The 17,630-nt window shown below is 45.9% G+C and overlaps 1 protein-coding gene across 1 annotated transcript in view; it reads left to right on the top strand.

Moving 5' to 3' along the window:
- The first annotated feature begins 7 nt into the window (after positions 1 to 7).
- PARD3 (par-3 family cell polarity regulator) overlaps positions 8 to 17,630 on the top strand; it is a 714,541-nt gene continuing 696,918 nt past the window's right edge. Inside the window, exon 1 of the mRNA XM_012642182.1 lies at positions 8 to 213. Coding sequence (XP_012497636.1) covers positions 94 to 213 — 120 coding nt within the window. The 5' untranslated portion in view covers positions 8 to 93. The remainder of the gene's footprint in view (positions 214 to 17,630) is intronic.

The raw sequence follows: 17,630 nt of genomic DNA, 5'->3' as shown, positions 1-17,630 counted from the left end.
GGCCCCGCCGCGCCGAGTGTCCAGCCGCCCCGGCCCGGGGCCGCCCCGGCCGCGGTCAGCGAGGGGCGCGGGCCAGCCCGCGGCGACGGCGGCATGAAAGTGACCGTGTGCTTCGGGAGGACCCGGGTGGTCGTGCCGTGCGGAGACGGCCACATGAAAGTTTTCAGCCTCATCCAGCAAGCGGTGACCCGCTACCGGAAGGCCATAGCCAAGGTGAGGGGCCGGGGGCGCGCGGGGCGCGGGGCTGCGGGGAGGAGGGCGCGGGGGCGGAGGAGGGGGAGGAGGAGGGGGAAGGCGCCGGGATCAATATGGCGCTTCCTGGAAAGGGGAGGAGGGAGACGGAGGGGAGGCGGGGAAAGGGAAAGTGCGGCGGCCGGGCCGGGCCTCGCGGGCGTCCCCTGTCCCGGGCTGCGGGCTGCAAAGTGCCCCGCGCGGGCCGGGCGGGGCGCAGCGGGGCGATCGCGCCGGGACCCCGCGTCGGGGACCCGCGTCCCCACCGAGCGCCCCCCGCCGCACCCTGGGGCTCCCGCCGCGGGGCGAGCGGGGCAGCGCGGCGCAGGCCGGCCGCGGGCGCCTCCCCGGAGTCCGCGCGAGGAGCAGAGCCCGAGCCGGCGCGCGGGGGGCGCGGGCGAAGCCTGGCCGGGCGCCTCTCCCGGGCCGCGGGCCGTGGAACTCCAGCCCCAGGCCTCTCCCCGCCCCCAGCCCCGCGGGCAAAGGCTGGGGAAGGGAACTTTTTCGGTGCGAGAAGAGTTTAATTATTCCACGCACGACGGAGAGTGGCTGCGTTCCTGCTCTCTCCACTCCCGTCTCCGGGCGGGGGCGGGGGCCGCAGCGAGGAGCCTTTTCCTCCCCGCGGGGGGGCGGCCGGGGGCGGCCGGAGAGTGGGGGCCGCAGCCGGGGAGTCGCCGGCTCGGGGTCTGGACGCAGCCCGGGGAGGGACACCCGCCTGCGCTCGCTTGCGAGCATTTGCTGGCAGAGCAAATCTCGGTGATTAGGAGGCTCCGGTGCAGGGCTTCTTAAAAAAGCACAACCCCGGAGTAGCGACTGAATTAAAAGTTTTCCTGCAAGGACCTGGGCTCTTACCTCCCTGGAACTACTTCCATGTGGTGCCGGGGCTGCGCAGCCGGGGCCTGATTTCCGAGTGCAGCAGCTTTTCCCTCTTTCTTCCTGGAGTGATAATATTGTATCCACTTAACTGCATTCCTCTACAATGTGTCAGAAGTGAAAAGGCATTTTGTTACATTGTTTTATCGACTGTGTCAGTGTTTGACAACAGCCCACGCTGAAGTTTCTCTCAAGCACCCGAGGACATTTCCTTTGTATTAGAGTCATGTGTGGTGGGAAGAGTATTCACTTTGGTGCCGTATTTGCTATTTGTTCCCCAATAGTGGGGTGACCTGGCTCCTGTGGGCTTTGGGGCTGCAGGTGAGGGGGACGGTGGCTTTGTCAGCCTGATTTTAGTGTACACAGGGTGCTCTGGGTGGCATCCTCCAATTCTGTCTGAAATTAAGAAGAAAACAATTTTTTTACCCTTATTGTTTTGTTTTTAGTGTATATTGGGAAAAAAAAGCATACATTTGACCTTTGAAAGATAATTTTGGGGGATGTTTAGGAACCTGACATAAAAATGGAAGATTGGCTTTATTTAACAGCTCTAAGATGTTCCTTACAGTTGGTTGAACTCTTTTATTGAAAATCAAATAAAATTAGTGGATATTGGGTAAAGCCGATAAGGGTAGAAAAACCTTACAATGTAAGCTAATGTAAGCTAAACTTACATTTAGCTTTTTTTTTTTAAAATCAGACCCTGAAATCCAGCGGAAACGTTTAGCATTTTTAAGGATTGTTTTTGAGTGACAGTTTATAGTCCAAGTGTTCTAAATGAATAATCAAGTTGTCCATGTACTCTGGAAACCAACAGAATGGTGAAAGGAACGAGAAATACAATAATATGGACCCTGCACTGTGCCTAGGTTCCTGAATAGGGAGAAGGGGATCCACATTTTCTTTCACCCTGCTAATTTTACATGCTTAAAAATTAGTCATATTTTATCATTCAGACAGGTCGAATTGCCTGTTTGGGAGATACAAATGGAGTTGTTTGATTGACTGAGTCATTAATTCATCCCACAGACATTCTTAAGCATTTACTATGTCCAAGGCACTGTTTTGGGCGCTGGACATCTAGGGGACCCACTGGCTACTTTGTGGGAAACAGAGTCTAGGGCAAGAGGGCCCAGGGTCCTCTGGGTGGAGGAGCCATTGGTGTGGACATGGATGTGACACAGTAGGGGGAAGAGGATGCCTTTGGGATGCTGGGTGGGCACAGTCGAGAGGCTTTGGTGATAGATCTGGACCTTGTTCTTTCTTAAATATTAGTGGGTGTTTCACAGGGACCTGGGGGCATAGAAAAGGGAGTGCAATTTTCTTGGGGGAGTCTGGGAAGGCATCAGGAAAGAAAAGGGGCATATGGGCTGAAGGAAGGGAAGGAAGGGTGATGGAGATAAATGAGAGGGAGAGTCAGAGATAGTTCTGGGCTTTCCAAAGTGATTTAAATGGTCTTTAAGTGCAACTTATAGTGCAGTAGGTGAATTTTAAGATGGGCTTTGCATATACAGAGTTCAGTCATTGGATCACAAGTCTGTTGACTCAAGTGTTGTAAGACCCTGAGTGTCTTCTAGGTCCATTTGTATTTTTTCTTCTTAAATTGCTAGATAATGATTAAACTTAATTTTTAGTCTCTGTTCCTACTCTTCCTACCCTATATAACGTGATTATGAAGCAAACACATAATTAACACTGTTTTAACATTTATTCTCTTATCTGTTCCTTGCAAGACAAATTCTGTATGAAGAATTGGGTAGCTGGGTAGTTGTCAAGTGGTATTTAGGTTGCTAGATGACATGTGGCACGACGAACTCCTATCTGGTGGGGAAAAATGGGGATAGATCGTGTTTATGGCTTTGTACCAAAACTAGCCAAGCACCCTAAAAAGAAAACAAGGAAAAAAGGAAAAGAGAAAGAAAGATCCCAACATCTCAACCCACCAAAGCTTTCTCTGCAGTAAGAATTTCGTGGGCTAATTTTTTGGCATTATATTTGAGCTGTTTTCAGGTTAAACAAATCGATTTTTCTGGACAGTGGCGTGGCATGACGTAATGCCAGAAATGTCCTCAGTGAGTAGTTATGTGAAGGCTTACACTTAGTCATATGTAACATTGTTTTTCTCTTGTGAAAAAATGTTTTTGTGGTTATCACTGAGGTGGAAATGGCTGTTCATCTCTGTCCACCCGTGCTTACGCAGAGCCTGTGCTGAACACTGAGACCACATTATGTGGACTGTTGTGAGGGCTTAGACTGGGAGGACTGAACTGTTCTTGTCCTTGTGGCCTGATACCCATGGCTCCTGATGGACACAGGGTGCAGGCCACCAGCTGGAAGTAAGGGGTTTGTTGAAGGGCTGCCATGTAGAAAACATGCTCTATGAAGAAATATAAGACTAAATTCTTGCACCCAAAACGAGTATAATCTAGGAGACAGGAAGAATATATAAAGCTATAAATAACAGTAGGTGGTAGCATTAATTGGCAACAGCGTGGTTCAGAGAGTAATGGCTCCTGGATTTTGGAGGTGGGAGCTGTCATCATGGGGTGTGTATAGGGGAAATCTCGTTTAGTCACTGGGGTTCGCATTGGTGGGTGGGAAGGCTGGCCTTGATTTAGGGCAGTGCTTGCTAACTGGGTAGTGTAGGGACCTCAGAAGGCACCTGCCTGGAGCGGGGAGAGGGACTCTGATCCTGTAGGTCTGTAGTTGGGGTCCAGGCGGGGCATCTGGAGTGTGTGCTGTGATTCTGAGAAGTGGGAGGCAAGGCGTTCTAAGAAGGGAAACAGTGTGAACAAGGGCCATTCAGGCACACAGAGCCAGTTTGGCTTCTTGGAGGGTTCATGTCAGATGGCGGGGGGAGTGGTCAGGATCGAGCTGAGGACAAATGTGAGTGCCAGGGCAAGACACAGGGACTTCCTGCAGTGTGATGGAACGGGAAGGACTGGGTATTTGGGCAGGGCAACAGGTGGTCCTCTAGGATGATGACTTGAGCCAGCTGTTTGGATGAGATCTCAGACAGATAACTCTTTAGCATTTCAGTCTAAAGAAATGCTGCTCACTGCCTGCTGAGTGATAGGGGAAGAAGAGAGTGAAAGTAACTCAGAAATTGCTGGAACCCCTTTGCTCACTGCTCCCCACCCCCAGTAGCTCTCTTCTCGGGGCAGCTTTGGAATGGGTTTGGAGACCTAGGTTTATTAGCCATTTAACCTTAAGCAAACCAATCCCTATAAAACCTCATTTTTCTCATCTCTAGAATGGAATATTCCCTGATAAGGTGAATGTGAGTATTGAATAGGATGATGATTAAGAATCTCTTCAATATCAGGTCTGGCCCATACTAGCTTTTCAGTAAAGGTTAACTGAGGGCCGGGTGTGGTGGCTCATGCCTGTAATCCGAGCACTTTGGGAGGTGGAGTCGGGAGGATCGCTTGAGCCCAGCAGTTCGAGGCTGCAGTGAGCTGTGATCGCTCCACTGCACTCCTGCCTGGGCAGCAGAACAGAGTGAGACCCTGTCTTTAAAAATAAAAATAATAATAAAAAAATTAATTGAATTACTAATGCGTTTTATCCACCAAATGGTTTTACTCCCTGGGAATTTTCACAAGTGTTGCACTATTCTTGCTTGGATTTTTCCTCTTTGCTTAAAAAGGCAATGTGTAATTTAATTGAAAGAATTGGTAAGAATATTAATATTTGCCTATGTGGCACCACACTCAGGAGGCCAGATTGCACGTGCATGTGTGTGGGCGCCAGGGAAAGTAAAAGCTGCTGGTGTTGGCCGTGGTATGGGTTGGTTATCTGGGCCTCTGGTTTTTGGACCACTGCTTCTGTTCCTCATGCATGTCCCTTTGGAATGATTTAGTAGCAACCTGTTGTAATTACAGGTTGAGTATCCTTTATCCAAAATGCTTCGGACCAGAAGTGTTTTGGATTTTGGATTGTTTTGGAATTTGGAATATTTGCATACACATAATGAGATATCTGGGAGGGTGGGACCCAAGTCTAAACACGCAATTTGTTTGTTTCCTATACACCTTATACACACAGCCTGAAGGTAATTTTATACAGTATTTAAATAATTTTGTGCATGAAACTAAGTTGGCATTAAGTACTTACGTGTGGAATTTCCCACTTGTGGCGTGTCATCATGTTGATACTCAAAAAGTCTCCGATTTTGGAGCATTTCAGATTTTGGATTTTCAGATTAGGGATGCTCAACCTGTATTTTTAAGACTTGAGTCTTTGAAGAGATTTTTGAAAATGTGCCTTCCTTTTTTGGGGGTGGAGGAGAGGGACCTGTTTGTTACTAAAAGCATGCAAATCACAGTTTTTATGAAAAATCTTGGTGTGGAATTTTTCTGTGAATAAATGTATGACAGCATGTTGTTACATACTTACAAGCTTATTGAAACTTTTAGGAAAATAGTTACACTGTTGCAGACATTGAGAGAAAATAGAGGCAAGCATAAAAAGAGTGAAATGAAAGAAACTTTATTATTTTATTAACATGTTCTGTCTTCCCTCTCAAAAAGGAAAAAGAAATTCAACATGTTTGAAAGGCTGATCTTTCTAAGATTTGAATCTCATTGTCATCTGCTGCTGAAATTTCCCTGTATGCTCTTTCCCCAAGTCCTGCTGTCTCAGCACAGCCTGTCCCTTGGAGGGACCCCTCTTGCCTTCCAAACTCTCCACACCCCGTACTCCACCCACTTGGACTTGTGTGCACTTTCCTGCCTCTGCTGTGGCATTTTCTGCTGCTTCTGCCTGGAACGTTTGCCCTCTCTCTGCCCTCCTTCTTTGAGCCTCAGCTCAGACCAGCCATCTCAGGGTGCGGGGCGGGAGGGGGGCTGGCTCTACATCCCCAGTGGTTTGAGGTTCTCTCTGCTTGCGCTGCTCTCGGGGACTTGCCGTAGCTCCAAATGTTTGTGCGCTCAACTCCCTGCAGGTGGGATGTGTGAAGCAATGGCTGCGCCTCTGTCTGACATGTGTAGCCAGTGTCTGTCACATAGTAGCCTTAGAGGTTGAGTAAATACGAAGCTGAGAATCAACACATCACACGTCTTTTCTCCCTGTCTCTCTCTGCCTCTCTCTCTCTCACACACACACGTACACAGATACACTTCTGCTCAGAAAACTGTAATCCCCACTTGCTAATTTTAAGGACTTTGAGGTTTGGTGTTGTCCTGGTACGGTGGCTCACACCTGTAATCCTAAGGGATTGGGAGGCTTAGCTGGGAGGATCACTTGAGCCCAGGAGTTTGAGACCAGCCTGAGCAAGACTGAGACCCCATCCATACAAAAATTAGAGAAATTAGCCAGGTGTGGTGGTGCACGCCTGTAGTCCCAGCTACTCGGGAGGCTGAGGCAGAATGATGGCTTGAACCCAGGACTTGGAGGTTGCAACAAGCAATTAGCCATTGCACTCTAGCCTGGGCAACAGAGCAAGACTGTGTCTCAAAAAAAAAAAAAAAAAAAAAGGTTTGGTGTGTTTGACATACTGGCACAAACAACTTGTAATTGAAAACTAAGATTTAGTGAGATTTGGAGTGCTTAGAAGTTATTCTTTTGTGTGTCAGTTATTTCAAGGGAGTTCAGCGTGTTTTTCAGACTGAGTGGAGGATCGTCGTGGGGTTTGCACTGGGCTAGGTTCAAGGCAGGTGGCCAGGGCTGTGTGGGAATCTGGCCCCGAAACACACCTATGCTTGCTCTGGCGCCTCTCACTCTGTCAGTCGGGATCCTTGGGTCAGTGCCAGGAGTAAATGGAAATGTTTAGGATCTGAGCTTCACCGAGAGAATCTGGCCGATGGGAAGTGCTTTTTGGCTCATGGTGAAGGTGGATAAATTGGTCGTGGAGGGAACGTCTAAAGTCCCACTTGGACTCTAACCCACAGATGGATCCTCCGTCTGTCCTGGGAGGTTTTTACCTCTCAGTAGAGTTTGCATGCAAGTTGGTGAGGGCGAACACTAGACAAATGACCAGAACCCTCTGTTTTTTTTTCAAGGATGGAAAGACATTTGTAAAATTGGGCCAGAAGGTGCTTTCCACAGGTCTTGTGCGTCAGGAGATGGTAGGTTAGCCCACACAGGGTGCCTTCCTCTTGCTGGGACACTCCCACGACATTCCTAGCTGGGACCAAGGTCAATGGCAATAGAGTGGGGAGGTGGGAGGGGTGTTAGTAAATTTATATAATTTTACCTATTTTGGGTAGCCTTTCTGTTTTAGGTGGAGAATAGGAAAGCAGATCTTTATGAAAAGAAATTCATAGTTTAATGAACAAAGTAGAAAGGTGACTAATTTTTATCTTTTAGTCATTATTTTGTCTTATTTAACATTTTTTCCATTTGGAAAGATTATGGAAAATGACTTATAGGTCTGTGCCTTCCGTTATCTGTTCCGCCGTCTTTAATAGCAGCGTTACTCATAACGGCCGAATAACTCATAACCTAAATGTCCATCGGCTGACAAATGTACTGATACATGCTGCCACGTGGATGAACCTTGAAAACATTGTATCAGGTGAAGGAAGGCAGTCACAAAAGCCCAAATATTGTATGATTCCATTTATACGAAATGGCCCTAGTGGGCAAATCTATGGAGACAGGAGAGTGGCGTTTGCCTAGGGTTGAGGGTAACGATGGACAGTGTTAATTGGTATGGGGGTTCTTTTTGGGGTGTCGAAAATGTTCTAAATTTAGATGATGGTGATGGATGCACAAGTCTGTGAGTATACTGAAAACTCATTCAATGGTACGCCATCTAAACGAGTGGATTTTATGGTATGTTTTTATACCTCAGTGAAGATGTTAGAAAAATAGACTGCATAAGCCACTGTGAACAAGGCTCCATTTTTAGGTATTTTATAGTTCTGAGAGTGCCATAAAACAACGTGTTTTTGTGTATCAGAGATACTCAGACACCTCAAATGACAACTGGCTGGATCTTTCTGGGTGGGGGGGATTTTCCAGTCCATCCTGTTGCTGTCTGGTGAACTCTGACCTCCTTGCTAAGCCCCCGACCCTACCCCTTTAAGTCCTCACCTGTTCTTCAGCCAGAGAATCCTTTCTGTCCAGCTCACCAGCTGCCTTTGCTGAATGGAGGCTGATTAAGGTGCCCCAGGGTTCTGCATCATGGAAGAGCTTTTCCAGTTTGTTGGTTTTGGCTCTCAGAAATTTTGAACTTTGGCAAATCTCAGAAGCTCCGCGAGTCTCTGCTTCCCCATCTCTGTCTTCTCGTAATTCGGAGGTGCTGGGCTGGGCTCCCACTGTCAGTTCCTTGAGCTACGCAGACATTTCTAGTCTGCATGGCTGGTTGTGGTGCTCACAGGACCACAAGGTATGGGGTCAACAGTGGCTTTTCAGAGGAGCACACAGGGCACAGAATCTCTTACTCCACCCACCCACACTGTGAGAATTTTTTGCAGCCCTGATTTCAAAATGATGGGGCTTGTTCCCCAGGTCAAATGCATTGCTGTTGAGAGTTAGGGTAGACTTTGCCTAGGGCATCCTTCAAAATTCCTTGTTGTCGCAAGATAAGTACCTCATAAGGTAAATCACATGCTCGGAAGTGACTTCATAAGGCTATTCCCTTTGTGAATTATAAATGGCTGATACTGCATGATACTAAATGTGTGACATGTGTATACATATGCATACACATGCATATTCATGAGGTTGATATTTTACAGTAGGATACATTTAAGTGGTTTTAGAAATGACAATGAAGTCATTATTTCTCCCACTCTTGGCATTTTTAAAAATATTCAGGCACTGTAAGATTTAAATTTTTGGAATCAGATGTATGTTTTCTAGTGTATGATTTTTCTGTTCTTGTTATTTATGCTGCATCCCTTTAGATTAGAAAACTAATCTATGTTCTAGAGATTATATTTTTGAAAAGGTCTCTCTGGGATAGAATATACTAAAAATCAGTGTTTCCTTCTCCAACACTGACGAAAACAACTTGCTGTATGTCTCAGAAACATAAAATTGCTCACTAGTCAGAATATGCCGTATGAACAGATTAAATACACAAAGAAGAGAGTGCTCTTTTTGTGTAGGTGGTTGTTACGAGAATGGGTTTTCTGTTCTATTCCTTTTATGTATATAATAAACATTGAAAAAAATTTTTCATCTCTGTGTTGTTTTGTTTTCTAAATCCAACATTAAATCCAAAATTAAAAAATGAGCTCTTTTCCAGGGAACACATTTTCTTATACCACAAAGGCATTCTTAAGATGTATAATTTATAATGCTGCAACCCAGCGTGCAGAGTCATATGTGAATAATGGGTAGCCAGGTTCCTGCCCAGCAGGGTTTTACTCTAAACTGGGATTTCTTTTATTACAGCCAGCAGCACCTGCAAAAGAGGGAGGCAAAATGCACAGGATATTGGTTTCTGATGCACTACCGCACAGGATATGACTAATCACTAGATCCATTAAAGTTGAATGCAGGATTTGGGACCTTTACCACTTTGTTAGAGATCTGGAAAAAACCTTTTAGACCAATCAAGTGGATCTCTAAGTGCATCATTTGGACTGAGAACTGTTTAAACAACAACTACATCTGGAAGATGGTGGCATTTTGGCATTTGTGCTATTGAGAAATATAAAGTGAATATATTTTAAATGATGAAGGCACCTCCTATCAGGAAGATATTTTTCAAGGAAACCTACAGTGCTAGCAATCCCTTGAATGTTCTTTGGTGGGTCAGTGTTGTCTTTCATTATGTTATGACCCACTGCTTAAAATACAGATGTTTGCAAAAACACAACTAACTGAAAGTTGAAAGTGGGGTAGTGGGTGTTTTTTCTTCTAGGAGCGGAAACATCAAAGTGGTACACTGTGGACCGTGAGGAGAAGAGGAATCTCTCAGGCATCTGTGCGTCTGAGAGTGAGAACAGTTAACCTCTGTGAGCGCAGGATCCTTGCCTTCTAATACCACCTACTTCATGGGACTGTTGTCAGAATTCAAGCAGAGAATGTGAAAAGGTACCACAGCAAGGAACATAGGAGTAGACGTTAGCTGTGTTCTTTTGTTTCTGCCAAGAATGGTTGCCAGTAATTAAGGTGCGCTTGAATAAGCTTTTCTAAATTGTTTTTTCTCTTCCTCATTAGAACTTCTCTGGATGTGGGAAATTGGGTGGTAAAACTGTCTCCTTTAAAGAAATCACTCAAGAAAAACTCCTTCTGCAATTTAGGAAGTAAAAGCCCAGGGATGGTGGTTTGGATGCTCCAAAGATTCCATGAGGGAAGAGCTTTTCCAGTTTTTGGTCTTGGCCTCTCGGTGTTTCGAGCTTTGGCAAACCCCACCAGCTCTGTGAGCCTGTTTTCCCATCTGTAATTTGGGGAGTTTATTATTTTTGTTGGCGATGGTGAAGACCAAGTGATTTAATGTAGGCAATGACTCTGTCTTGTAGATTCTTAGTCAATGTTAGATCATTTTCTCTTTTTTTCAAATTTTAAATAGATTAGGCACAATTTTAATGGCTAATTCACAAAGTCAACTTGATTTTTATTTGATTTATGACATCAGGTGTTCTTCAAGATGATCTGTTACAGGGCCACTTTTTTCTCCCAGAAGTAGCAAATTCCAGTTGGTATTTATAAATCTATTGGAAATAGAGAAAAAAATTCTAGGTTCAAGAATGTTCAGCTCACCCAGTAGTTAAAGCTGATTTTTTTTTTTTTTTTACAGGTCAAGGAGAATTGCATTTGTCTAACTGTCTTAGCTGCATTGGGTTTTCTATTAGCTCTTGTTACTCTCTAGAATAATTGCAGCTGCTACACTGCTAGATCAAAGGAGATGATGTGAAATTTATTTGCTGTATTTAAAATAATTTAAAAAGTCTTACACATTTTCCATTAAAAAAATCATTTAAAACTTGGAGAGGTTAGAACCAGCAACAGTAAATACTATTGGTATTTAGAAACTGCACAGATGTTTTAAAGACCTTTAGCATTTATTAACTAGTAGTAGTTCTGAGACTACCCGGGAGCTCAGAGAGATAATCTGAAGTTATAAAATAAAATGACAAAGTTGACATTTTTGTGACTTCTCTAATCCTTTATTATATAGGCCTCTATAATTCATGTGCCCATAACCCTTCTGTTCTCTTCTCTGGATCTTAAGATGGTGATTTTGGGCAGCTAAATCAGCAGGAAAGGGCCACAGAACATCTTTTGCTTGGGTAGTTAGTTGTAAGGGTTGACAGATTGATGTAACTTTAATACTTTGGTTCAGCTAAAGGCACCTACTGCCAATCACCTGAAGACTTCACCCAGGAGTTGACCTACTTATCATACTAAACAGGGAGTGGTGTCTTGAAGACTCATTCAGATTCTGGGCTTGGCTGGCAGTGTAATTGCTCAGACTTGCAGAGCTGTCAACACGTGGGCTTTGTATCCGAGGGGACCACCTCCTCTCCTCCGTCTTTTCCATACCACAGTATTGAAAGTTGTTTTCCTCTTTGAGGACCTTAAACGTCTCATTAATTAAAGTAGTGCCTCGTCCCTCTCCCCGTGTGTATTTAGAGAAGTTGCTAAGTAGTGATTAAAGTAATGAAGCTTAGCTAGTTGTGCGAGGTTTCTATTTTGAATCTGATCTCTTCCAGTGTTTGTTTGTAAACATTGTTTCACGTGAGTATGTTTGAAATCCAAAGCTTCAGTTTCATGTGGGACGTGAAAAAGAGAGAAAACAGTACAAGACATTGGAATTTTATATACGTATATCTCTTTCCTTCACAGCTTCCTTTGTTTTTGTGCTTTGCTAATAAGAGTGATGAATGGTGCTTTTGAAAACTTTCCAGAGCACTCAAATATTTTATAACAAAACGGTAGGGAAATAACTGAGAGAATATAGACAGATCTTAATCTGTTTTAGTAGGTGGGATTTTAGTTTGAAACAGCTGAGTTTTGGCCTTGGTTTTTTTTTTTTTTTTTTTTTTTTTTTTCTCCCACCTATGAGAAGGGAAGCTTCTTTATAGATTCTGGGGAGTGGTATTTTCAGCTCTGTCTTTGCTTTTGGTGTCGTAAAGCTTTTGAGGTCAAGACTCATGATCCAAAGCTCTTGCACAAGAAGTGCTATTATCAGGGGCATTATTTATCTGCCTATCCATTTAGGGAGCTGTTGGCAAATGCCTGTAACAGCGATACCTACCACATTTTTTCAGTGCCAACTTATTGAGAGGGAGTTTCAGAGAGGTCTCGGGGTGTTTTTGATATATAGAAACAGACATCTAAGATTTTTGGTTTTGTGTACAGCAGAGAAGGAGGCTTGTGAGCAGTGGACTAAATTCCTCTCTTGCTAGAGTTTCTTTTTGAACTTGTTTGTGGATATGCATGCATATGTTGGAGCAACACTGCTCTTGGAGAAAACTGTCGGCACGCTTTCACAAGGCCAGTAGGGGATTCCTTGTGCACACTTTTATATTGTGCTGCTTAGAATATTCCCACTGAATGATTCCTACCCCGGCACCAGCGTGCCAATGGCCTGGCTGTTGCTGGCAAATGGAATCTTCTGGCCACACTGCCACGTGAACCTAAACGTGGATCCACGGATTTGTATGCCCGGGGGACCAGTTTTATTACATTCAGCATCACGTTGTTATTTTTGTTTTTCTTGTCATCATGGCTCCTTATCTCTTGTGTATTTACACATTTTGCATATTACTAGAAGTAGAGAAAAGAGGACAGATATCCAAGCTGTCGTTATTAACACAGAATCTGCCAGCCTTCCTGTAGACAGCTTGCGCTGGCAGGCCCAGCTCATGTAGCTGCTACTCCGGGGGCGTCTGGCTCCCCTTCCATCGGTCCCGTCCCCAGGTGCTCCTGCAATGCCGTGTGTGCTCGGCAAGCTGCGAACAGAGCACGGCACTTGAAGTGTTTGTGGCATGACTGGTGAGAGGTGATTAAAACAGGAAATAACTTTCTCAAGGGCACTTTCAGAGCTGCAAAGTGCAGTTCTTTGTAATGATATTAAAAAATACTGTCTGCAAACATACTGCAGCTATAAGAACTTGCTAGTATTGAATTTTATGGAGCTGATGGACAGGTGTCGTGTGTCTGATAGTGATGCCTGTGGAAGAATTTCTTAAATCTTGTGCAGCGGTTTCAGATAGCGCTTAAGCCCAAGTTGATTAGTAAAAATGTTGCAAAAAAACTAAGGTATAGTTAGGTATTGCTGCATCACAAACCATCCGAAACGTAATGGCTTAAATCAACAACCGTTGAATTATATCTCCTGATTTTGTGGGTCAGGAATTTGGGCAGAGCTCAGCCGGGTTATTTTTCTGCTCCACTTGGGGTTTCTTGAGGGTGTTTAGCTGGTGGGTGACCTGGTCTGGAGGGTCCAAGACGGCTCCATTCACATGTGTGCTTGGGCTCTCCTGGGACAGTTGACTAGAGCACCTGCACGTAGTGTCCCCAGCATGAGGTCTCAGGATAGCTGGACTTCTTTCTTGTTCTGCGGCTCAGGGCTACTAGAGAGAGTGTCCCAAGCGCCAGGAAGAACAAGCTGCCACCCTCATAAGACCTAGACCCGGGAGACAGTACAGCATCATTGTCCTTGTATCCAATCTATCAGATCAGTCACTCAGCCTGCCTGGTTGTAGGGGAATGGGACATCGACGCCACTTTTCAACCTGAGGAGTGCCAAAGACCTTGTGGCCGCCTTTATTCTGCCATAGGCATGGGTGCATGCTTGTGTGTGTGTGTGCACGTGTGTATATTGCTCATAACATCAAACATTCTTTTTATTGTTAGGTGTCATATTTTAAAATAGTCTTTTTCTTGACCTGGGCAAGGGCAATTAAGAAATGTATAGCCTGAACTTTTGAAGCCAACAAACCAAAGAAGTAGTTCATGTTTATGTTTCATGAGCCCGAAGATCTGACAGCTTTCCCAGGCAGTGTGGTAGTAAGAGATAATGATAATAACATCTTAGGTTTATGTGACGTCTTCTAAGAGGTTCAAAGTGGTTATGCCACTCCTGATTCCTTTATGGGAATACCCCATGAGGAAAATTAGCCACAGCACCCCCGAGTTCATACACAGATGAGGGAATGTGGCGATTCCATCCATCTGCCGATGAACAGTGTCCGGAAGGCAGCTCTTGCAATGATCTGTTTACGGATTGGAACTTGAGCATGCATCTGCCTTCCTTAGATAGGATTCTAGAAAACAGTAGAAATTGACTTTTGTGTAGCTGGTAATAATTTTAAATTATATGCCATTTACCAAAGAAGGGTCATTTTTAAAGAAGACTCAGTTGTTTTTGTAATGTGAAATTTTGTGGGGGAGACGCTTAGGGGTGTTGCATCACAGGGATGTCTGTAAGGGATTAGGGTTGACATCCTCAGCAAAGAGACAGACGTATGGCAGAGAGGGCAAAGGTGGTTATGTGGCCATCCCTGTATGAGCGAGTGGCCAGGGCGCAGGGTGACATCAGAAGCAGAAACTCTTGTCGCCTGTGTGGTGTCTGTTCCTGAGTTCTCCCGTCATGGGGGCATCTCCTTGTGCTTATCGGTGATTAAATGGAGTTTTCAAGGATAGTTTAACCGCATATTAAGTTTGCTTTACGTCTGCTGTTCAGAGCATACCCCTTGAGTATGATGCAACTCTTCTGTAATACTCTAAATGTGGTAATGTTTAAATTCGCTCAGTTTTACTTAAAATGAGATACTTTATAATTTTCAGCCACCATTTGTTATGATATCTCCTGGTTCCTGTATGTCACACCCCATGTGAAATGATCCATCCTCCACATTTCTGTTAATACCAGAGTAAACTTCCCAAGGATGGCGTTCATCACGTCACTCGCTAGTGCAGAGAAGTCCGTGGGTTCTGCGTGGCTTTCCAAGCAGAATTCAAATTCATCAGCCCGAAAGTGGACCCCAGCCTACCTTTTTCTCCCACTCCCCACTTCACTCCATCCCATCATGGCGGAACTTCCTCCTCTCACTGCATCCCCAACGTTGTGCCATGTTTCCCAGTTCCCTTGCCTTTGTATGGATTGTCCCTAACCTGGAATATTCTTTCCCTAGTTTTCTCTCTCATCTTCCACTCTTCCATCTGCACTGCTGCCAGACCTGTGCTTTTTGCTTAGAAAACTTCAGCGTGTGACTGCCGGAGCCGCGCTGGGCCGCCCCTGCTGCAGCCCCAGGCACAGCCCAGGTGGAGCCTTCTCTGACTCCCCACCCACAACCCAGAGAGATTCAAAGACAGATACGGCGAGTTCAAGGGATCTAAAGAATCACTGTGCAAACATGTGCTTTTTGAAAGGAAGTCACCCTGATAATTTTGACTGTGTTATTACATGTTTTATTAGTTGTAAATAATTAAAAGAGGATGAACTTTTAAGAGAAAATAAGCTGATACCATCAAGAAGCATTTCTGAAACCCTCCTTCTTTAGGGTGGGTGCTCATGCTAGCCGCCGGCCTGCGTGAGAAACCCGTCGTGTTCTCCGACTCCTGCGCCTGACGACTGTGGCTCGACGCGCTGGATTTACTGCGCTCACATGTCACCACGGAGATTCTGGGTGGATATGCTAGTTCCAGGTGGTGGATGACTTGGCTACAGAGTAGATAAAAGAGGGTGAAATGTATCCTGTGTGGGAAAACAGGGTACTTGAAAACTGCAGGGCAGCTATGACTAATGCTGTAGTTAATTAATGAAGAAATACTCCTCTGGCTTCGTGGGGCCCAGTGTTTTTCATCTTTTAGAATTAAACCCGAATGAATATTTGGGTGTGATTTTTTTCTCAGCCACTGTTCTCTGCCCAGTGGAGTCTGTGACATGTTGGGAGAACGGGTGTTGCTATGTTAAGGAAGAAAGGGGAGCTGGGGGCCGAACTGCTTTATTGGAATATTGATTATTAGGTACCTTGAGAAGAGCCTGGGGACCCCATCCTGTCTTCTCTGGTCTTTTGCCTGCCTGCCTTGGGCAGAGCAAGAGACCCTCGTGAGGAGTGCGTGAGCTGGAGTCCGCCTGCACCAGTCCGGGGAGCGGGGAGGTGCCGGAGGGTTTGGGGGGCTGCAAGTGCAGGAGCATGGGAAGAAGTCTGTGCAGCCTAAGGCGAGCGTTCCAGAGTTTGCAGGCCCTTGGGTGAGATGGGGTAACTCCCACCACTGTGGCTCAGCGAGCAGGGCCGAGGTGGTCTCTGACGGGTTGCGGCGTGGACGGCTCTTCTGCTTCCCCACCTTGCCACGTGTCCCTCCTCGTCTCTTTTCAAGGAGACCGAAGCAATCCTTTTGAATTACTCAGTAGCTCGTCCTCTAAATCAGAGCTCAGCATTTGCTTCCACCACAACTTCTTGGGGAAGAGGGCCCGGCACCGGCTGTGTGGTGACTTGCTCCCGGCAGCGAGCCAGCGAGTGAGGCTGGGGCCGTCCACCGCCGCCGCGACACCGTTCCTGCTTCGAGGGCTGTCGCTGGCAGCAGGCTCGATTCCTGGGAGCTTTGCGAACCTTGGTTTGGCAGTTGGCGGCAGCGCAGTGGGGCGCAGAGGGATACTCTAGTGGTGGAGACGCAGGCCAGCTGCTGCCGCCTGGGACTGTCAGGGTCGCCCAACTTGGCGGTTGGTCTGAAGTGGCTGGTGGTTTCCTGTGTAGCTGCTGCTTGTTGGTGACAGGTACAAATTTCTGTGCCTGCCACTCAGGGTGGCATAGAACATTACACAGTGATGCTGTCTGTCTGGCCAGATTTAGGAACAGCCTGATAGGAAAGAATTGTGTTTTGTATTACCTACCTCTGGTCCCCAACCCCTGGGCCTCGGACCAGTACTGGTCCAGGCTGCAGAGCAGGAGTTTCCCCCTCCTGTCAGATCAGTGGCCGCACTAGCTTCTCACAGGAGCATGAACCTTACTGCAACTGTGCGTGGGAGGGATCTAGGTTGTGTGTCCTTATGATGATCTAATGCCTGATGATCTGAGGTGGAGCTGAGGTGGTGATGCTAGCGCTGGGGAGCAGCTAAATATAGATTATTATTAGCAGAGAGGTCTGACTGCACAGTAAATGTAATGCACTTGAATCATCCCGAAACCAGCCCACCCCAACCCCCATCCCCACTCCACCTCCAGTCCTTAGAAAAATAGTCTTCCGTGAAACTGGTCCCTGGTGCCAAAAAGGCTGGGGCCCGCTGACCTAACTGGATAGAGGAATAAGCATTTTAGAACAAGTTAGGCTGCAGATTGTCTTGTTTCCTCCACGTGGAATTATTTTCGATTTTGTGATACTCTCAAATTATCAAAGTGTGTATGTCTGTGTGTGCACATCCGTGCATGTGTCCGTGTGTACGTACATCCATGTGTGTGTCCATGCGTGCACGTCCATGTATGTACGTGCATGTGGATTGCCAAACTCTTTGAGTTTTCATTGAAAGGCTTGCGATTTATTTTACAATCACAGGCTGCCTTTGGGTTTGTTTCAAGTCATAAATGATTCTTTTATGTAACTCTGTGGATTAAAGAAAGGCAGTCAGTTTTTGTATGGTTCAGTAAATCTTAAAATAAAAAAACCCATTTGTATTG

Source organism: Propithecus coquereli, unplaced genomic scaffold (genome assembly GCF_000956105.1).
Source record: "Propithecus coquereli isolate 6110/MARCELLA unplaced genomic scaffold, Pcoq_1.0 Scaffold177, whole genome shotgun sequence".
Taxonomy (NCBI): Eukaryota; Metazoa; Chordata; class Mammalia; order Primates; family Indriidae; genus Propithecus; species Propithecus coquereli.
This window is presented reverse-complemented; position numbering and strand designations above follow the sequence as displayed.